Source organism: Canis lupus, chromosome 14 (genome assembly GCF_048164855.1).
Source record: "Canis lupus baileyi chromosome 14, mCanLup2.hap1, whole genome shotgun sequence".
Lineage (NCBI taxonomy): Eukaryota > Metazoa > Chordata > Mammalia > Carnivora > Canidae > Canis > Canis lupus.
This window is the reverse complement of record NC_132851.1, coordinates 30,723,696-30,747,264: the sequence shown is the minus strand read 5'-3', so window position 1 is coordinate 30,747,264 and position 23,569 is coordinate 30,723,696. Positions and strand designations below refer to the sequence as shown.

The 23,569-nt window shown below is 43.6% G+C and overlaps 1 protein-coding gene across 1 annotated transcript in view; it reads left to right on the top strand.

Moving 5' to 3' along the window:
- KCNQ3 (potassium voltage-gated channel subfamily Q member 3) overlaps positions 1-23,569 on the top strand; it is a 297,518-nt gene that overhangs the window by 218,006 nt on the left and 55,943 nt on the right. The window contains exon 2 of the mRNA XM_072774524.1: positions 23,176-23,266. Coding sequence (XP_072630625.1) covers positions 23,176-23,266 — 91 coding nt within the window. The remainder of the gene's footprint in view (positions 1-23,175; positions 23,267-23,569) is intronic.

Genomic DNA, 23,569 nt, shown 5'->3' with positions numbered 1-23,569 from the left:
CCCTCGGCTCCATGGAGACAGACGGCTGGCCCCAGGCCAGGTCAGGTCCCCCAAGTGATTGGTAAACTAGAGAATGAACTGAGGACTAACTCTGCATGACCAACAAGCTCTGTGAAACTGACTGAATGGTTGATCATGTCACCTGCTCTTCAAATGAGACCTGAAACCTTTATTGGGCCTTACCTCAAATATACTGGATCAACATCTACATTTAGTAAGGCCCCCGAGCAATGCCCATGCACCCTGGACTTTCAGAAAAACTTACCAGAAAAATGCTTTCAAGACAGATAAGCCCGTACTAAATTCCCAGCTATTGCATCTGCTGGTATTGACCTTGGGCAAATCACTTTCCTTTTCTGAATTTTCTCATCCTCACCATGGAGATCATACTACTTACCTTACAGAGAGTTTTTGGAATAAAGATGCTGTAAGTAGAGTTAAGCACTGAGCTCACTATTGAAGCAAAAGTTGATGTTCAAGAAAATAAAACAGTAATTACACACACACACACACACACACACTTCCTTCCTCTGTGGTCAAGGAAAGAGGAAAGACCCTCTTGCTTAGAATTATGGCATAGAAACATTCAGTCATTCAACAGAAATTTACTGGATGCCCGCCAGGTATCAGGTGCTATTGTAGGTGCTAGGGCTACAACATGACCAGGTTCTTTGTTTGTTATATCCCCCATGCTGTGGGTTACACCCATGCTGGGTACTGTTGTAGGTCCTAGGCATGTACCATCCTGGAGTTTGTTCATTATTTATTTCATTTCCCTTCCATAGATTACACCTGACCTGAATGGGGCATAGATCTATTCTCTTTGGGATATAGGCAAAGTCTGTGGTCATTTTGATGGGAGTCACAAAACCTCCCTCATTTAGGTTTCAAGGATAAGGCTCATTTTGCAAGGTCTTTGAATCCTCTATTAAAAATGCACCCACAACCACACACTTGGCTAAGCAAATTAATAACACAAACAAGACTGAAAATATTTAACCTCCTTAGGAGAACAAACTGTTTTTCCAGGAGCCTGGCAGGGCCATTTGCATGCAAACACTTAATGGGTTGCTTTTAAATGATTCTTATCTATTTATTGAAGCAGGTCTGGCTAGACCCCTCCTTGGCAGCTCATTGTTAGCTATTAGTTGGAGCCACTGTTGCGTATGAGCTGGAAAGTCATCAAAATGCATTTATTGAAAGATGCTCAATAGTTGAGACTTCCAGTGTTTTACATAGGCCTCTGACCAATTAGCTAAGCCAGTCAGCCATAAAGAAATTGTGACCTTGTGCACCTTGCACATAGTAGGTGATCAATAAGCAATGTTGGATGAATGAATGAAGTTGTTTGACTTATCTCCTCTGTACCCTGTCTGAACTCTTCTTTTAGGACTCTTCTTCTAGGATTCTTCTCCAGAGGCATGTTAGTAAGCATTTAACAACCAAATCAGAGTAGTGGGAAGAGAAGAGCCCTCCCTGGTTTACAGTGTTTACTGATTTCTGTGGTGTAAATAATTGCACCATGGTAAACTTCAAACTACCTGGGTGACATCACTGAACATAAGGAAGAGATGAGCACCACTATATAATATTTCTATCATACAGAAAACAAAAGACATAACATGAAGAGCATAAATAACAGTGAAATGTAAAATAATTAGGTAGTGATGAATTTTGAGTGTTTATTACCTATGTTTTTTTTAATTATTACCTATGTTTTTAACATAATGTATTTCACTGTAAGTTTATATAATTAGTTCTTAATAGTGTTTAACTATGGCTGAAAGTTCCTGAGAATTTAACAGTGGGCCCTCCAGAGCCCTGTGAACTGGCTCCAGCACACTGCTGTTTCTTGCCCACTTAACACATGCATGCTCTATAGCAACATTGTTCTCACTCTTCACCCTGTGCTGTCTGGGAGGATGGAGGGCTAATAAGTGTTTCCTGACATGCAAACAAGCGAGTGGTGAGGTGTATATTCTCTCCTTGCTGTGAGGCTTCATTAGCACTCTGCTTGCACCCCTTCATGGCATTTTTCACCTTCTCCTATGTGTGTTAAGAGCTATTTGTGTGCTTGTCCCTTTCCTTAAGATCTGTGCAATCCAAACTGTGAAACTCAGATGTCCACTGAAGTTCTCTGCCCTTTGGGATCCAAGTGGATTTGGTTCCAACCCTAATGCATCACTGGTAGGAGTCTGCTTCCCTCTACCGAATCTCCTCCAGTACCAGGCTGGAGCACGGCTATGTTTGCCTGCTGTCCTCTGGCTGAGACATCATCCAGTGAAGGAATCAGCACTTCCTCATGGAAGTGTGTGGCATCCAGACCTTGAATACAGCCCCTTTCCCCTGAAGTCCCTCAGAATATTGTGCACATGATAATGCATGCAGCAAATGCTCCTGAGCTTTGGGGCCTGAGCTGTGTTTTATTATGGCTATAGTTGTTGGCATTACTATCTTACATTCTTATGTGGTTTGGCCCTCTTTTCTCCTTAAAGCTTCCCATTTTCCTTTTCACTAGCCACCTATCCTACACAACTGTCCAACAAAATGCAACTCCTCTCCCTGACTCATGAGAAGAGTTTATTATACAGAGAAATGTGGCTATTTATTTATTTTCTCATTCCAAGTCTTACCTCAGATTCCCAGAACTCACTCTAAGCTACAGAATACAAAGGGAACATTTCAGCAAATTTCCATGGAGGGAAGCTTAAGCCTGATCTCACAGGAGAGCTCTGGAATGTGAGTTGTAGCTCAGAACTTCCAGACCAGGGACCATGGGTCATTGGGTAAGCCCTGCCCCCATCTGGTGGGCACTTCCTGCCCTCTTCCCCCAACCACAGATAAAGCAGTTCCAGCAGTCCATGGGCTACTTCTAAAGAATAGCAGGTTTACCTCATTGGAGGCAAAAACTTTGGGAGTAGTAAAAGTAGAGACTCCTCTGCTACAATCGTTCAGGGCAAAACGGAGCTGCTCAAAGCTTTGGAATATCTGTCTTTCTCTCTTTTTCCCCAATTGTCTCTCCAAAGAGAAGAAAGGAGGGTAGAGATGTATTTCTGCTATGAAGGATGATGTGGTTCTAGTATATTGCTGTTTTTTAGTGGGGAGAAGGGGAATAGGCATGCCCAACCCCAACCACATTTATAGGGTGATATTTGGAAGTGATCATATATTCCAAAAAAGAAATCTCAGTGCTTATGAACTAGCAAAGATCAAAAAGCTTTGGAGAGCCCTAGCCCTGGCAGGGCTTGGTTGTGGAGGGTCAGCAAGTTCTGCCACCATATACTCAACAACTATTCCTAGACCATTGGCCATGCCCAAGATACTGTCCCTAGGTGCCTGGGATACAGCAGTGATCGGGAATGACATGTTCCACCTCTCATCTATCTGAATCCAAGCATCCTCACCTATGGCATGGGGTAAATTACCCAGCCCAGCAGATTTGTAGAGAAGAGCAAATGGGATAATGACATGAAAGTGCTTTGTTAGCCTCCCCTCTCCCCATGTGGCAGTATCATTTTTGCCTTCCCAATAGAGCATTCATCAAAACAAGGACTCATTCAAATAAGAAAATGGCCTAATTCAATGCTTCACAAATGGTGCCCATTTCGTGTGTGCATGGAAGGAGGAAAGTGGAGGAGGCAAGAAGTACCAAGATCAGCAAACAAGCAGGGCTTCTCTCATCCCTCCCCGTAAAGCCACTACACTTTTTCTGTTATATTTATTGGGCTCCCACATGAGATTTGCTTTTGAAGAAAGTATTCTGTTCCTAAAAGAAGGAAGAAGGAGGGGGAGGAGGGAGAAAAAGAGAAGGAAATATTGGTCTGGTTCATTAAAAATTAACTCCTTTGGGGGGACAAAAGTTTACCCATGTGTTTTCAGGTGCACATCTCTTGCTTAAATTGTGGTCTATGTGTTAGTATTAGAACTAGTTGAGGATCTCAAGAAATTATCTAGTTTAGTAGGAGGAAATTATAGATTCAGACAGACAAAGTAGTTTGCCCTAGGTCACCAAGGTTGTTTGGGGCAGAGCCAGGCCTAGAACCCAGGCCCTCTGACTCCAGTCTGGGGTCTTTGACTGCCCCTCCCTCCATGCCTTGCTTTATAGATCCCAAAGCTTTATGGCAAAGGCAAATATGTATGTACAATGCATTACTGGGCATTAGTTCTGAGTCATTCTGCATATTTTCCTTCTCTTTGTGTGTTTTTTTTTTTTCTTGTCCTCATTTCAAGGAGAAAACTTAGTGTCCTCATCTCTAAAGAGAGAGAAAAAAATCCCATTTGAAATGCTGCACTCATGACACATTTCCCATGCAGCCCCATAACTCGGCCTCAAGAAGCATTGATTACTCAGTCCCCATTAGAGCCCCATGAGGTCACAGGGACCTTGATAAATGGATCTGGGGTCTTTGCTACTGTGGCTAGGATGGTTTTCAAACCAGAGCTTGCAATAGCCTACCAAAGCGGTAGCAGGCCTTCAGACCCGCCCACTCAGAAAGCTCTCTCTCTCCACATCCTCTGAGCCTGTGGCCTGTCAGTAAGAGAGGGACAGACCAAGGACAAGCTTTGCCACTGTCTCAGGGTTGGAGGAGATGTGCACCTTGCAGAAGCTGAATGTAACTGGTGTTGGTATGGATCTTTGAACCCTGATCCTATCTGCAGCTACTCTCAGATAATAGAGGGGTGAAAACTCTCTGGGAGACAGAGGAGAGTGAGAAACCTAAGCCTACCTCTGGAAGGGCTTGGCTAGGAAAGTTAGGGAATTCAGGAAGAATAGTGGCTCCTTCATTAGTGAAGTCCACTGTGCCACTAGTAGGACTGTCATTCAATGGCAAAACTGGGATAGACATGAATGTTTCAGCAACAGAACTAAGTTTCCAAAATGATTGCAGTGGCCAGAGATATGATCTAGTCTAAGAAGCTGAAATTGAGCAAAGATAAAAGAAGAGGATTTTACTTAGGCCTGAGAAGAAGTCAATTACACAAACAATAATAAATGACCCCTGCTTTCACAATAATAACTGGGGAGGAGGTGGTGGAAATGCCTGTGTTTCCATAATTTCACTTTGAAAAGTCAACAGTGTCATTCTTGTGCCCCAAACTCCAGTGAATTCAGAGGCTGTCTGAGTAGGTGAGGTGATACCAGGAGGAGCATACTTCCTCTGTCTACAGCACTAGGCAGTCCATTGGTCATTGCCTGCAAAGCTGTGCATGAAGAAAAGCATCCCCAGATGGCTCAGGCGAGGAGAGAGCCACCCTAAGCAGTTTATGCTTATGTGGAGAAAAGCCAACATCATAGCCCAGGGGGATGGATGGTGACATCAGCGGAGGCAAAGTAGAATGATGCAAAGAGGACCTTTCTGCAGGAGGAGCACAGGGTCTGTAGCCTGAGGTCTAAATCTGACAAGGTACAGGAGGGGAGTATCTACCTGAAGAGTCATCTTCTTAAAGTCATCATGGCTGGACCTACAGAAAGGGGACCTTTCACTTTATACAGTCAGACCGCCTTGTGTATAGATCTAAGGATCACTGTTAAGTGTACGTGGAAGCAGAATGTGTCTGAAAGAGAATGAAAAGGATGGCAAAGATGCTTGAAGGTCTATCAAAGGAGGCCAGATTCAAAGAGCGTGATTCAGAAAGAACATTTGGGGCCTTCAGAGTCACCTTCCAATGCTCGAAAAGCCACTTGTGAAAGAAAAGTGGTGTTAAATGTATTTTTCAGAAGGAAAGAAACAAGACAATTGGGCAGAATTTATGAGGAGACAGGTGTTGACTTCTTTAAATGAAAGACTTGCAGAGGCCCTTGGGCTGAAGCCAATGGGAAGGGACTTCTGCAGGAATTGTTCAGGAATTGCAAGCATCAGGTAAAGCCCTGGAGATTGGTCAAAGTGAGTGTGAAAGGCTATGATCTGTGTTTGATGAATAAAAGAATGTCAAATGGCCAGATGGGCAAATAAGGCATCAGTGGGCACTTATCTGTGTGTAGCATTATAGTATATGGTCAAGAATGTGAGTTTTGATGCCAGACAAACCTGGGTAGGTTTGAATGCTGGTTTCCATGTGGCCCAGGAAATATATGTAAACTTTGCTAAAAGATAATTAAAAAAAAAAAAAAAGTAAACTCATGACTCTCGTACAGATATAAAATAAATATATTTTAAGGATTTTCTTTAATTTACCAGTTGTTGACAGAACCAGACAAATGTTATAAAGGCTCAAAAGGGAATCTGAAAAACTGACACAGCTAGAGATCAGGAATTTTTAAAATGATATGCAAATGAGATAACATTAGTTTTTCTCATGAGACTAGAAAGAAGTCCATTGAATCTTTACTAGACAGGACAAAATTTGCATGTTTTAAGACATGAAGTAGTTTGCATTGTTATCTGTTATTTACAGTTTACAGTTATAAAGTAGTTCAGAGATGGGGAAGGACTAAAGTCAATAAAGACAAGGAAAGACTTAAGATAACCTGGAAGGGTGTGATCTGAATGAGGCAGAGTTTTCTACTAAAATACAATTTTCTTACGCCTTGTAGAGCCTCTGTTTGCCCATCTTGAAAATGGCAGTGATTACATATCAGTAGTTTGCTGTGAGGGTCAGACAAAATGATGCATGTCTTGCATTTTGACCAGTAACTGACACATAGCAAGACTTCAGTGAGGGACCCAACAGGCTTGGTGGGTGGATGGAAGATACTACAGTATGTCACACCTGCCACAAGACAGGTCGGCACAGTGTGTTATGGGGCCCAGAGGAGGACACCATGACCTCTGATGTGGGAAGCTGCATGGCAGTGATTTCTGTGCAGGCTGTTGATAATAAAGCATTCTCTGAGTGGTCATGTGTTATTCCCTTGTAATGGATTTTCCTGTTTAATTTTCAAGCTACCCATTAGGTATATATGATATCCCCAATTTCCAAATGAAAGTAGTGTAGTGGAGAGACTTGAAGGTCAATCCTTTGATCCTCTCTCCTGACATACATGATAACATAAAAGGGTAGCCATCTTGCTAGTCTTGCTATCTGTCTATCTCAATCTCTCTGTCTGTCTGTCTCTATCATTGGTTTTGAAGAGGTAAGCTGCCATCATGAATCCTTACAGCCAGAGGAAATAAATTCTGCTGACCACCCAAGGGAGCTTGGCCATAGGTTTTTCCCCAGTCAAGGCTCTCATGAGAACCCCTCTCTGGCCAACTGTTTGAGTTCAGCCTCAACCAGAAGCACTAGCTAAGCTATGTCCAGACAGCTGAATCACAGATACTGTGACATGATAAATGTGTGTTTTCTAAGCTGCTAAATTTGGAATAATTTGTTAGAAAATTCATACAAATAGTGAGGCTATAGATACTACGTAACTTGACCAGTGTTCCTTTAGAACGTGTTAGCGCTATGATTCAGACTTCATTCATTGTGACCGCAAAGACAGCCCTGCCATGGCAGCTTCCCACTGCAGGCTCATGTGCTTCTTTTACTACAGACCAGCTGGGGACAGGATTCACTTCCATACAACTTGACTCCAAAGCCCACAGTGTTGGCTGGTGATCTATTCTTTCCAGAAAGTAGTTCCTAACCCTGACTGCACAATATTATCACATGGGGGAAGTTAAAAAACCAGACTATCATTGGGCTCACTCAGAGTAATTAAATTAGGAGATTCATGGGTTGGGACCTGCCACTGGCTTTTTGGGTTTGTTAAGATCCATAGGTAATTTTAATTTGCAACTTTACAAACCCTTGTTCCAGAACACAATGATGGCTAAAAAATCCATATCAACACTGCATCTGGGGAGAAGGTTCTTGTTAAGACATAATTTTTAAGATAAAGTATGCTTATAACTGGCAGCATAGTTTTCTACTAACACAAACATTTTTTTCTATACCCAGCTCTTCTTGCCTAAGGAGAGTGAGGCCTCATTCAACCTGTGCTTAGCTAACACCAGCCATTTTTCCCAAGTACTCTGATAAATGCTGCTAGCCAAAAAAAAAAAAAAAGACAAAGAGGGGTGATGTAAGTTCAAGGAGTAAGGGGATACCTCACAGAGAGGTCAGAAAGCTACCAATGAATGAAATAAGCAACAGCCAATGAACATGAAACCCCACTGACTATCATCTTCAATGAAGATGGGGCCTGATGGCATTAATCCCAGTGTGTCTTGAAGCCCAAACACCCACAAGTGTTCTCTCTTCCTACACGAGTAAGTGGTTCCCAAGAAACGCCCTGCCTGCTTCCTGCCCATCACCACTCCCCCAGGGAGTGTTGAACCCCAGTGGCCTGTTCTAAGCCATATTCTCTCCTCCACCTCCTTTCCAATAGCCTAAAGCTCAGAACACACCTCATTGCACCTTCTAGACCCTGATGCAAATAAAAAATCACAAACCTGTTCTAGATCCAGAAGGGGTCTTAGGACAGAAAGGTGTAGAATAAATGTGAGTTGAAGACCAGCTGTGTACCGGGCATTGCACTAGAATTTTGCACACATGATCTCATTGATTCTCCCAGTCTACCTTTTATAGTTAGTTGCTCTAAGTAGTTAGATCCATTTTGCAGATGTAGAAATTGAGATTCAGAGTCAATTTGCCCAAGGTCTCCCAGGTAGTTGGTGGTAAGGACTTGAAATCAGACTTCCTGACCTTAGTATTCTTTTCCCTTCCCATCCCTTTTTCTCTACATAGAAAAGCACATCAACCCATGGTTTTTTTCTCAGAGCACCCCCAGATAAAATATTGTACTCCAATTTACAGTATGACACCGGTCCTAAGTGTTGGGAACATTAGAGCCAGGTGAACCAAGCTTGGCATAACTTTTAACACCCATAGCTAGTAAATGGTCTTGCATTTTTCCTCTAAATAACTGACCTTAGAAGTAGGTGAGAGGAAGGGGGTCTCAAAGCCCCAAGATGCTGTGCAGTTTTGAAATTATAGCTAATACCTGGTAACCCATGAGAACTTATTAGTGTGCTCTTGACCATCCTCAGTTCCGCAGAGTAGCACATACCATGTCCACTGTAATGCTCATCACTTTCCACTGGGATAATTGTTTTCCTCATGTTGCCATAAATATCTTGAGGGCAGACCTGAATCTTGGGTTACCTTTGTACCTTGACATGGAGCTTAGTGCAAAGTAATTATTCAGTAAACATGTGTTGAATGAAGGACCGAGTGAGTGAATGTAAAATCCAGGAGTATTTAAAGATGAATGCAGAGTCCAAGGAGGAAAGGAAATTGCTGAAACAATCAGCCATGATGACCATTGTTTTTGCAGCGCAGCTGGGCAGACAGATGTGTCACCACCATGCTAATGCTAGCGTGGGGCACACTTCTTTTTTTTAAATCTCTCATTTTGGAAACTTGAAGCCACTAAGTGTTTCCATTCTAATGAGATTTCCAAAAGGAGAGGAAAAAAAATCTAGAATAATCGGGGCTGTGTCATGCTGGGGGAAAAACAGCATGGGATCCAGATCTTACTTTGTGTCTGTGTGTTTGGCTCTCAAAAGAAACAGTGGAGCCATTTGTAGGAAGGTGCTAATGGGATAAGAAAATATAAGATGTTTACACCTTTTGGTTTGGGTCTGAGAGGACCATTTTTTTACATCTGAATGAGAAAAGTCTCCAGGGCATGGTGAGAAAAGTAAGTAATACACCAATTACACATTGGCATTTTTCCCACTGTCTTCAGCCTAAAGGCAGTTGAAAAAGCTGGAGTCTGATTTGACCACCACGTAGGTGGAGAAGGTGAAAGACTACTTGGGATAATTTCCAAGCTGCTGGATAACTTCCTCCCTTTTCTTCTAAAACCTGTGTCTCTCAGCTGGAGGTCCCTTAAGAAGTACCTTCCTCTTTTGGTGCAAGGCTCTATTCTCTGTTAAAATGCAAATCCCAGGTGCCATTTTATACCTCTTAAACTAGCAGCAAGTCCATTAGCAAATGGTAATAACCATTGCTGGTAAAACTGGGTGAAAACAGGGTCCTTATGTGTTCCTAGGGACATTGTAAAGTCATGTAACCTTTTAGAATCCTCTGGCAAGATGCCTCAAGAATTCATACAAATGTTCAAAGCCGAATATACTGGAGATTTATTGTAAGGAATTGGTCCTCAATGAGAAAAAAATTATACATGCAAAGATATTTACTCTAGCATTATTTATAATGACACAGAACTGGAAGCGATATAAACCTAAATATCTAGCAATGAGACACTAGTTATATATATTTCAGTGCACTGATGTCATTGAATGCTGCTCTTTCATTAAACATGATTGTTTTGAATATTTTATAGCTAAGTGGAAGACTATTTATGCTTTAATAAGATAAAATGTAGAACATAATGTTGTGACAAAGCAATATGTAAAAATTGTATATGCCTGTGTCCTTGGGCTGGAAAAGGGATGCATGGGGGAGGGGGGGAGAAAAGAGTTGATTTGTTAGGCTTCGAATTAAATATGGTGATTCTTTTATTTTGGTCTACATCATTCACTTCAGAATATCTTTTGTGAATTGAGTCTTTTAAATGCAAGAGGGCTGGAAATGTCCAGGATGGAAGAATGTGACTGTGAGCAAAGTGACCAGGAATCAGTGAGAGACTGAAACCCTTTGGACCTGCTGTGAGAAATGCACAAGAAAAGGCTGTTGGGCAGCAATGGAGGGCTGAAAGCCCCTGGGAGCAGAGGTGACAGGGGTGTCCTAGAGCACACACTCCAGACTCTAGACTCTGATCTACACACTTCAAATCTTCTCAGGAGGTCCTTATAGCTCAGATGGAAGACACATGACCAGGACAGGAGAAGCAATGCTGACATCGTTATGAGCCTAGGACAGAGATGCCTCTATCCTTCTGGAAGGAAGGAGGGGTAAAGGGAAACCATGCAGCCTGTTTGCCATTCCCCCATCACCTTCTTACCTTCCACCCTCTTAGACCAAAGACTCTCTCCATGCAAGCTTGGGAAAGGGCAGCTGGGGAGCCTTTACTGGATCTTCCCATCCTTCTGGGTGAGCTAGCAGTAACCCTACACTGCAACATCTATAAGGATGGCTCCTCTAGACAGGTTCTTCTCTGGCCTCCCTGGAAGCAGGTACTGTGCCCCCCTTACCTGCTGTCACAACAACATTACCATTGAGCACACATGGAACCTTCCACCTACCAGAGTGTGCATCTAGGGACTTTGCATCCTTCCTCGCCAGTCTGGGCTGCAGTCCTGCAAGGTGGACATTGGTGTCACCAATGCACAAATGAGGAAGCAAAGAGGAATGCAATAATTTGCCTGGGTCACAAAAACTTGAAGGGGAAGGGCTGGGGATGGCAGACAGTCTCTGATGGTCAAGTGCATTCTGACCCTACTACTGTCTTTAGTGCTTCATATATATAAATGCTTCAAAAATGCACTTAGAAGAGGTCTGCACCCCATTCCATTTCACGGTGGGGGGGAGGCACGAGGGTCCTCACAGTCCAAACAATTCTCTTTTACAACTTAACTCAATTCTAACACCCATCTGCGTGAAGATAGCATCATATTCCATAGTTTAAGGGCTCAGTCCTACAAGACCACCCCCCATGACTCATTTTAGGCACCAATCAAAACTCTAGGTTGTCACTTGTGTTCATGGCTGTATAGATTAAGGATTCTAGTGACCCTTTCCTTGGGTTCCATTAATTTTCCAGATCAGTTCATAGAAACAGAAACATTTGACCAGGTTATTATAAGAGGATATAACTTAGGAACAGCTATCTTAGGGACAAAGAAATGCACAAGGTGAGATATAAGAAAGCCACAGAGTTTCTATGGCCTCTCCAGGTATGCTGCTCTTCCCATGTTAGCCAACCCTGAAGCTCTCTGAATCTAGTCCCTTGAGGTTGTTATGGAGACTTCATTACATAGATATGATTGATTAAATCATTGGTCATCAGTGATTGAACTCCAGTTCCAGCCCTCTGACCACATGGTTCATTCTCCTGGCCACCAGCCCCCAACAATAGATGTGTCCAAAGTCACCTCAATTTCTCTCCTCACTTAGGAAATTAAAAGGGGTTTAGAGCTTTGTGCCAGAAACTAGGATAAAGACCACGTGTTCACAGCATAGTAGGTGCTCTGCATGTGTTTGTTAAATTAAACATCCTTTGGAGGTGGTTCAGTACCATTCCTGTGGTGGTGTGGGTATCTCTGGAAGGATGGATTCAGACCTCAAACACTCACAGTGTGAAACAAAGACTATTTTGTTCACCAAACTGATTGGACTTTTAGTTGAGGCTTATGGATTTTTAATCATGCCTTTGTTTTTCCCACCCTAAAATGTCATGCAGACTCCTGAAACAAAGCAAAGAAATTCCTTGCTGTTTCTCTTCTGATTTCTCAGGGCTTACTTTCTTACCTCTTTTGATGATGAGCACCACCCAGCCTCATCCAGCTCTCTGATGCTATGTGTCCTGTGATGAGGTCTTAAAGAAATTATGAAAAAGTCAATAAAAATGGCCCTGGTAAAGTGGCCTCAGTGGAAATGTAGTTTTGCATTTTCTCCAATGTTCTAAGATCCACTTTCCTAGATGGGCATAAAAGAAATATTGTTTTGTTTTGTTTTTCTGAGGATACACTGTGCATACAGGAAAGCTCTGTAAGATGATATGATCTGATCAGCATGGTTGAAAGTTGACAGATAAAATGAGAGAGGTCTGCACTTCAGGCACTGGGAATGGTGGGAAGGAGTTTGTAACTGACCAGTGATCACTGATGTTCACTCTTTACTTGCACTGGGATCACAGCACCCTGGCACATGTCCACCCTGGCATTTTATTAGCCTCATTGTATAAATAAGGAGACTGAGATTTTCAAAGGCAAGACAGTGTGACCAAGTGCACATGGCTGGAAATGTAATCCAGAATCCAAACCCAAATTTCCCTATCTCCTAGGAATTTTCTCTTTCTAATGAACCAAATTGTTCAGATGATGCTAAACTCTGTGTGTGTGGAGGATGAGGAGTGATGGAAATGATGCTAGGAAGGATAGCTTTGGCCCTCCCAAGAGGGATTGGAGAGGAAGCAGTAAAGGACCACAGGAGTGCTGTCAGGAGACTGCTGGAGGGTCAGGGGGAAAAACAATGTGGCTTGACAAGGGCATTGGTCATAGAGACAGAGAAGTAGACAAGATGTATGATAGTACATAAGAGGAAGAATGGGCATAATTTGCTGTAGTGTCAGGCATGCCTGCAGGAGTGGGAAGGGTCAGAAAGGCACTTGGCACTCTGGCTGCAGAGCCACTGGGCACCCACATACCCTACCCCAATGAACTCATCATAGCTCTGTGAGAAGCCCTTTGCATCCTCATTTCTAAATCTTCAAATAAAAGAGCTGAGGCTCAGAAAGATGAAGCATCTTGCTGAAAGTTCTACAGTTCACAAGGGGAATCCAGATCCAAATCGAGGTCATTATAAACAGGAGTGCCTGCTAGGGTCAAGTCCAAAAAAGGAGTAAAGCCTGCCACACTGCAGTACACAGATGGGATTCCCAAGTCTCAGCTCCTGATTCCATTGCTCTGCTAGCTTAAGTGAGCCCCAGGAGGTCTCATTCCATGAAAATATGGGAGCTTTAGTTCCAGTGAAATATGTGGAGAGTCAGAAAAACTCAGTTATAACAGCTTCAATAAAACTAGAAGAGCTTGGCCCAAATAAACTATGGATCCAGACTTTAATGGGTGTGTTCCGTTAGTGCTAGGGACAGATCTGCTTCCAGCCCCTCCGACAGACACATCCAAGTCACATGTTAACACCTTGTCCTGGTCAAAGGGTTTCCAAAGACTTGGTTATAAGACAATGTTACCTATCTTTGCTTTATCAATTCTGAATTCATATTTTGCCCCATTTTAACATCTTTGAAATGAGGATGTGAAGTGGCTGTCATAATTTATTTGGCAGCTTCCTTTTTTTTTTCAGTAGTTTATACAATTACGTGTCTTACAATTAATAGTGTTGTTTGGTAGTTACCCAAAGATGACACATGTCTAATGAATTCCAAATGTATTGTATTAATGGCAATTTCTTCCCATTGAGAACTTACAAATTCCCCAGGCTTCATGGTTTACAGAATAATAGAAAATAACAATCACATTAATGATTACTAACGTTTATTAAGCATAGCCTAACATTTTATTATCCCATTTTACAGATGAAAAAAGTGAGGTACTTCAGTCCTTGCAGCAACTCCGTGAGGTTGAATAATTATCCCCATGATGAATTCAAGGGATTGGAGGACCTGACAGATTAAGTTACATACCTAACACCACATAGTGGTAAATAGTATAGTCAAGATTTATAATAGTGAAAGGGAATATAAGGGAAGGGAGAAGAAATGTGTGGGAAATATCAGAAAGGGAAACAGAACATAAAGACTCCTAACTCTGGGAAACAAACTAGGGGTGGTGGAAGGGGAGGAGGGCAGGGGGTGGGGGTGAATGGGTGACGGGCACTGAGGGGGACACTTGATGGGATAAGCACTGGGTGTTATTCTGTATGTTGGTAAATTGAACACCAACAAAAAATTAATTTATTAAAAAAAAAGAGAAGCTAAAAAAAAAAAAAGATTTAAACTCATCCCATGCCTGATTCCCAAAGGTATGCTTTCGATTATAAATATTTGGTAAATGGGCAAATTGGAAGGAAAGTGCTAATTACTGAGTGTCCACTGCCTGCCTCTAAGCATTTTATATCTTTTATGCTATTGAACCCTAATAAGTTGCTGGCACTTCATTCCTACCCTACGGATGAGGAGATGGAAGCCTGGTGGTAAGGTCAACTCAAGACCCTAGCATGTTGGCTCCAGGGCGCAGACTGTTCCCTGACAGGAGGTCCCCATGACATTTGGTCAGGTCATGGAGAAGTTTGCCCTGCAGCCCAAAGTAATGCAGTTAGTACCATCCACAGAAATGCTCCTGGGGCAGCAACAGTGAGTTCACACAGAGCTGTTGCCTTGTTTAAAAACCACAAGTAGTGGGTTCTTGGATGGCTCCAGTCGGTTAACCATTTGACTCTTGGTTTCAGCTCAGGTCATGATCTCAGGATCCTGGGATCGAGCCCTATGTCAGGCTCCACACTCAGCGTGGAGTCTGCTTGTCCCTCTCCCTCCCTCTCTGCTCTTCCCTGAATGTATGCCCCCCTCTCTCTCTCAAATAAGTGAATAGATCTTTTTAAAAAAATTAATAAGAGGGACACTCAAGAAAAAACACATGGTAGCACACTACAAAACTTACATGGATGATTCCAGAGGCAGATTCACCATGAAACCAATGGTGGTTTAGATGGTGGCCTTGTGTGAGTTTTTATTCATAATTTGTATTCTTTTCTCTGAATTTGTCTTTTTTCCTCCATAAACCTGCATATAGTTCCATATATTCCTCTAATCATGTTAAATATTATGTGATCCAGCTCAACAAAGGTGTTTTTAAAAATTAAATCCCTTACTTTTAAGTCTTAAAATATTTTTTCTGCACCGCATCAGATTTGGAATGCCTCATCAGGTGATCCTGGTACAGTTAAATTGCCCTTGGTTCTTAAAATAAGTCAGGAGTCGGGAAACTTTCTCTTAAAGGGCTGGATAGTAAGTATTTTAGGCTTGTGGGCCAGACAGTCTCTCCTGCAGCTATTCAGCATTACAAAAACAGCCACAGATAATATGTAAACAAATAAGTGTGACTGTGGTATAAAAAAAAAAAAAAATTGCAGAAATTAGGAGCCTGCTGGATTTGGCCCGAGGGCCATAGTTTGCTAATTCCTGGTTTAAATGGTCAAAACCGTCATCTTCTACGTTATACATGTGTGGATCTATTTTGTATATACAGCTATAGATACAGATTTGTGGGTGGTTATTTGTGTATGATATTCTTGCCTCATTTCAGGAACATGGAAGTTTTTAAAGACAAAGTGTTTTTCCCCTATATATTATTGATGTCAGTTTTTCAGCTCTTCTCTCTGAGCATAAAATGAGAAGGAAAGTGGATAAGAAAGTGACATCTGCTGAATGCCAGCTGTTTCCCAAAATTCTAGAGGTTTCACCTACATGATTACCTTCTAATCCCTATGCCCATCCTATGAGGCAGGTTTAGAGAGTCCCATTATTCCATAGTTCATGGGAATGGTGAAGATCTACTTAAAGAGAATCTGCTCGAAATGGGACCCAACCTCATACCAAACAGTGAAGAAAATACCTCATTAGTACTTTATCACAAAATATATATATAATTAAAAGACAAAAATGTGTTTATTGAATCTCATAATTAATAAAAGATAGGTTATAATTGCAACTATGCTCTCATTTTCAGGATGAACAAAGACTGAATCGAGTGTTAATTTGAGGGTATATTTCCTATACCCAAATTCTATGATAATACAATATGACTTCACATTTTATCTTCTCAACATTTAGGGGGAAGGATTATATGAGATTTTTAATCCTTTGAAGTATCAATTGATTTGTCTTTAATTGTTGGAGTAAGATTGTCACTTGTTAATGGCTTTGCCATATTTAGAACATCTCTCCATCATTATGTCCATCAACTTCATGAAATCTTGCATCTTTTGTAAGCTTTGCCTTTTCACTGTGCAAATGGTTCACATTGTGCTATTGGATGCTACACCTGATAGGACGAGGCAGAGACCTGCAAAGCCATGCACATGCAGGATATAGGCTGCTGCTCAGTCATCCAGGATGTTTGCATGGAGACTACCTTACAGAAGTATGTTTTGCATATGAGGATTTTTGCTGCTCTGCAGTCCCTTAGCTATAAAGATTGGGGTACAGAATAAGAAAACAAAAATCCCTTGTGTGGTCACTCCTGCATTATAGATGAGACACTGAGGCTCAGAAAAATAAACTTGTCCAAGGTCATCTAGTTTCTAGGTGGTGAGCCAGGATTCAGATCTTGCTTAACCAGTATTAGTTATCTATTACTGCATAACAAACTACCACAAAATTTAGCAGCTTAACACATGTATCATCTAAGATTCTGTGGTGCAGGGATCCAGGCACTGCTTACCTGAGACTTCTGCTCAGAGTTTCTCACCAAGACTACAATGAAGGTGTCAGCCAGGGCCGAGGTCTCACATGAAGGTGTGACTGGTGAAGGATCCTCTTCCAAGCTGCCTTTGGTGGTTGTTAGGAGAATTCAGTTCCTTAGGGACTGGTGGACTGAGTCTTTTGTTCCTTGCTGGCATTGGCTAAAGGTCATCCTTCAGTTCCACAGGGGCCTGTCCGCCATGGCAGCTTGCTTCATCAAAGCCAGCAAGAGAGATAATCTACCAGCAAGATAGCAGTCACTGTGATTCAAAGAGGCTGTTGGACGTATTCATAGGGAATAAGGAAATCCCTGACACATAGTGGGTGCTCTACCTTTGGGGCATTTCGCTTGAGGGTCAGTAGGATTCTGATGTAGTCTGAGGGGTTGTATTTTCTACTTAGGAGCAAGCACCAGTGGTGCTGGCTGAGGATCAGGACATGTGGGCTTACTATGGTGTTAGCAACACCTGCTCTGTTAGAGGATTCGGTTCTCCCTCCACCTGGCCAGGGAGACTATTTCTCCACATCCCCACTTAATGGCACACAGACAAAGATCATAAGGTGGAGAGTCCAGTTATCAGCTGCTGTCTTCCTTCCCTCCCTCTAGGACCTCTGGCAAGCTTCAGGCACTCCAAAGGCCATCCTTGAGCTAGTGTCATTGGAGCAGGAGCCAGCCAGGATCTTGGCAAACTTCCCAGAAAGAGAACTGAGAGTTTCTCCTATCAACCTGGGAGTCCAGAGGAGAAGGGATAGGCTTGTCCTCCCTGCCTGCTGAACTGCAAGCTGGCAGCCCCCTCCCCAGTCTCTGGCTGCCTGTGCCCTGCCTCTTCCCCCAGAGTCTCCCTGCAGGCCTCGTGGCCACTTTCAGTACTGCTCCTACTCATGTTGTGACTCCACTGCCTGAGCCTAGAGGCTCGGTTCCTCATGTGTGGGGATGCAAATATAATGATGACAGAGACCCCACCTCACAGGAGTAAAAGAGAAAATGATGCACAAATTATTAGATCAATTCCAGAGTTTTCACCACCTGCTTGTCCCACCACGAGGGAAGCTGTGAGGTAATACTTGACTGTTAGGCGCTCATTCCCAGTGGGCCCAGCTTTGTTCCTATAAGGGAGTCTAGGCCTGGGTGAGAAGGGGGCACAGGGAATCCCGGGTACCCCTGTGATTCCTCGGTCACATTTCCCTGTGCAGACCTGTGGCCCAGCAGAGGTTTGGTGTCAGAAAGGCCTGGACCCCTATGCTTGAGACACCAATTGCAGCTCCAAAGCAGCCTCCTCCCCCACCCTCCACATCCCTGGCTGGATGGAAGACTCAGAGGAGGATGTGGGTGGAAGCATTTAGGAGGTGGTGTGTGATTGAAGGGCAAGGGCGTGTCTGAGATCTTTGAGCCCGACGAGCCTCCTTTGCCAACACAGCCAGGTACCCCGCAGATAGGAAGACAGCTGCTGGCTCTCCCCCAGACTTCCACCACAAACCCTGACCCATCCTGCTGGCCCAGGCAAGGAGCAGAGGGAGGAGAGAGAGGGAGAGGAGGAGAAGTCAAAGGAAAGTCAGGTGAAGGAGACAGACATAGTTGCAGAGCAGGAATCACAGGGGGGACATGGCTGAAATCAACAACACAGGAAACGACAGGTGTCAGCAAAAATGTGGAGAAAGGAGAACCCTCTTATACTGTTGATGGGAAAGCAAACTGGTGCAGCCACCGTGGAAAACAGTGTGGATGCTCCGCAAAAAAATAAAAAATAGAGCTACCTTATGATCCCGCAGTATTTGGGTATTTGCCCAAAGAATATGAAAACACTAACTCAAACATGTACCCCTCCCTATGTTGATAGCAGCAGCATTATTCACAATAGCCAAACTATGGAAGCAGCCCTGGTGTCTATCGATAGAGGACTAGATAAAGAAGATGTACTATGCATATATGTGTATATATGTACACACAATGGAATATTATTCAGCCGTAAAAAGAATGGAATCTAGCCATTTGCAATGACATGGAGGAAGCTAGAGAGAATATTATGCTCAGCAAAATAAGTCAGATGATTTCACTCATGTGGAATTTAAGAAACAAAACAAAGGAAAAGAGAAAGAGACAAACCAAAAAAAAAACCACAAAAAAAACCAAACCCCAAAACAGACTCTTAACTATAGAGAACAAACTGATGGTTACCAGAGTGGAGGTAGGTGAGGGGATGGGGGTTAAGGATGCACTTGTCTTCATGAGCATGGGGTGATGCAGGGAAGTGTTGAATCACTATACTGTACACCTGAAACTAATATCACACTGTGTGTTAACTGCACTGGAATTAAAATATAGAAAACTTTAAGAAAGTGACAGAGGATGTAGAAGAATCGTTGGCGAAGCGCGGGGGAGTGAGAAAGCCAAAGCAGTGGGAGGAGGGAAGACCCTGTTAGCCACACTCATCTGGCTTCCATGGGGAGACTGGTCACCTGGTCTGTGTGTTTGAAATCGAGCGCATATCTTTTTTTTTTTTTTAAGTATTAATGATTTTATTGCTACCACTTATCAATCACAGAATTTTTTTTTTTTTTTTTTGTTTAGTGTACTTATTTCAGCAATCTCTACACCCAACATGGGGCTCAAACTCACTCAAGCGCATATCTTAAGAGTAAATTGAAAAGTGTGAAGGACCAAAGAGCATTTTCCCCTTCCCCGATCAAGAAGGGCTCCTTGCTGCTCTTAGCTTTGTAAATTAATGGTTGTTCTGCAATCTCAGAAAGTTAAATTCCTGAGGCTACAGGTTGCTTTTGAATTCCTTGAGATGTGAGAAAATGCAGCGCTCCGCTGGGCATTTGCTGCCGCCTGCTGGCTACCGTCTGGTTCTGCAACCCTGGACAGCCGGGAATCCGGCTGAAACTGCATTTATTTTGTTACTGGTTAGGGACAAATGATCCCCTTTGCTAGTTCTAAAAATATCAGAAAGGGAGACAGAACATGAGAGACTCCTAACTCTAGGAAACGAACAAGGGGTGGAGGAAAGGGAGGTGGGCGGGGGGTGGGGGTGACTGGGTGGCAGGCACTGAGGGGGGCACTTGATGGGATGAGCACTGGGTGTTATGCTATATGTTGGCAAATTGAACTCCAATAAAAAAATTAAAAAATAAAAATAAAAAATAAAATCACAGACTGCGAGAGCTGAAAGGAACTTAGATCCCCAGCCCCAACCTCTTCCCTAAGCTTTAGGCTCGAATTCTGATCAGCCTGCTGAATGTTTCCACTTGAACCTCAAACTCAGCAGATTCATAACGTGGTTAAGATAATATGTTTTAATTAATACACAATGCAAGTAAATGATTACAAAATGATAATGGGTTATGATCAATACCAGAATAGAAATGCAGGCGGTGCTCTGTGACCCCAGGGGAGAGGACACACTGGGGAACATGCAGAGAGCAGCCGAGGTCATGGAAGTCTCCAGGGGCAAGTCATGACTGGTGCTGCCAAAGCATCAGCAAGAGAATTGGGGGGGCGGGTTGGGGAGCAGTGGGCAGGGAAGAGCACTGAGACGGGCACACATAGGCTCAGGGGGTCGGAGGAAATGCCCTCGTTCAGGACGACTGGCCTGGGAGTGGCGAAGCAGCAGAAGTTAAGGCTGTGAGGACAGCGAGGCCAGATCATCAGAGGCCCACATCCCAGGCTAAAGGAGAAGGTTGAGCCAGGTTTTGTGTCTGTAAACTTTCGCACTCTCTGCATGTGCACATGTCGTTCACGATGCCTCGGGGGGCATACTCCAGGTCAACATGCATAAAATGGGGGAATGTCCTGGGTAAACTGAGACATGGCAGTCAGCTCCAGCCAAGCCTCAAATATACTTCCAACCCCTTGGCTACAGCCTCTTGGATGGTTTCAACCTTGTACTCCCAGAGCATGTGGTGGACACTCAGATCATAATCTGTACTGCACTAGGACATCCTTGAAAATGAGGGCTAAGTTTTATTCATGTTTGTATCCTTAAAACCAGGGCTCTGCCTGGGATACAAGAGGCACTCGATACATTGATTATCAAATCAAAATAAAATGATCACTGACACTTAGTGAAGGCACTCTTCTAGGCACCCGACACAGAGTATTGAATCATTGAATGATTGAGGACATGGTCACTTTTATTGGGTTCGTTTTCTAGACAAGGAAGCCAAGACACTGAGTGGCTGTGTAACTTGTCTAAGATGACACAGCACAAGAGGAGGAAGGGAATTATAATCTAGGGTTTATATCTCCAGAGCCTACGCATGAATAAAATGAAGTTTTGACCGAATGTGGATTTGCAGAATCATTCAAGAGCCCAGTTCCCAGGGCCTGCTGGGGAACTAGCCAGTGATGAGTGTGTGGAATGGGACAGCACCAGGCATCATCTTCATGATCCTGTACAGTTGACCAAACGACTCCCCATCCATTATTTCCTATGGTCCTCACAATAGACATGATCTCCCAGCTGACCCATTATTCCCATTCTATGAGTGTGATCATTGGGGTTCCCAAGGTCAATGAGCTACTCAAGATCACATAGAAAGTACTCTTTGATCCTGTGTCTTTGGACTCCACACTCTGTGGTCTTTTTAACTGACAACACAGTTATCCAGATGGCAGTGAATCCTTCTGATGAATTTCTACATCTCCAAAAAGTTCATGTCTACCCTGGGAACTAGTTGTGAGGATGAGTGGATAGATGTAAAGTGATGAGAGGTAGGTGCACACTAACAGGTGGTGTGGAAGTTGATGTCGTTACCACCATCACCACCACCATCATTACCACCTGAGAAGATTTGGGATGCGGGGTAGGCAGATTCCAGGCATGGGTCCAAAGTCATTAATTGAAGTAAAATGGCCAAACACAATGGGGAATTGAAATTCTGGTTCATATTCCTAGACAAGGTTAAAAATATCGATTCAGGTCTACAGATCAGCAGGCTTATTATTGATCAGAAAATGTGATCAGGATCACCACGGGTCAGAGCCAGGACTCAGATCCTCAGCCAAGGCCAGGAGCAGACATTTCCAAACCTCCTTACATCATGGTGGTAACCATCATGTCATGAGACAGCTTTGTGTTTGGCTAGACTGTGAGCTCATGAGGACAGATCCAGCCTATTCATCAGGGAATCCCAACTCTGTGTCCCCAGTGCCTGCCATATAAATATTGAAGGAAGGAATGAGTGAGTGAATGAATGAACGCACACGTGGATACCCACTTACACAAGCAAGCCAGCAAAGCGTGGGGTGGGATCCAGCAGGCTGGAGAGCCAGATCTCATAGAGCAGAAGGACTTGGAGTATGTTGTTCCAAGCCTCACCCATGAACCCTAGGGAGCCTGGTGCTGGGCCTTGAACTAGAGACTCTTCATGGAGAGGGAGGGAGAGCCATTGTTCTTTGCTGATAGGTTGAAGCATGCACACACATGAACACACATGCACTACAGGCTCTCCCTCTCCCTATCCTCCCGACCAGCTGCATTTATGTAGATAAGAATCTCAAAGGATCATTTGCAGTTTGCTCCTAGCCTGAGGCAGGGGCATGAGCCATATGACCTCCCTGTGACTTTTCCAGGACCAGCATTCTGCGTCCATCACTGCGGCAGGTCCTATTGTTTCTAGTATGAAGAACACTTTGTAATTTCAAAAACAATTCTGAAGGGCTCCAGATGAAAGAGCTCATTTCCTCTAGTAACCACTGACTGTGGAAGGAATAATACAAAGCCATCGCTGCAGAGGCTCTTGCTGAGTTTATCAAGCTTTGGAACAAATTTGTTTCAAGAGTGTTTCTCATATGTTTGAAGAATCACTGTCCTCTGTGTGCAAGACACTCCATTGATTTATTTACATTCCTGTTGCTTGACCAAAGCTTGGGATAACTTGGTCTGGAAGGTGTCTGCAGCCCCCCAGCTGGTTCCACTAACTAGCTGGTAAAGCAGAAGCGTGCACATTACTTACCCTTCCTCAGACCTGCTTTCTTGAATGGGAAGAATAATTCCTACGGGCCTCATAGGTTTGTCATGCAGTTAAGCGGGCTGACCAGTAAAGCACATGCTGATGTCTGATGGAAGTTGTAGCTTCATCCTGGTTGATGCCTATCTCTGGAGCCAGCCAGGACTCCATGCTTCCTCCTTCCTTCCCTCCAGGTTCCTCATTGTCCTGGGATGCTTGATTCTGGCCGTGCTGACCACGTTCAGGGAGTACGAGACTGTTTCGGGAGACTGGCTGCTGTTACTGGTGAGACTGTGCACCCACCATGGTGCTGTTCCTGGGGTGCAGGTGCCTCTGGTTAGACTTTGACAGTTGAGAGCAAGGAGGCTGCCCTTGGGTGCCACTGGTGTTGGCTTCCTGGAGTCTCTGGCCAAGTCCAGACCCAAGAGAAAGCAATGCCTGGATGAATCAGTCAGATCTGCCATGGGCTCGGGTGGGGAGGGTATGGCCTTCATTATTCTAGACCTAAGACAGGAGGGTATAAGCAAGGTCAAAGCAAAAAGCAATGCACGTTTGTTGGAAACCTCAGCTTCTCAGTCCTCTGAACAT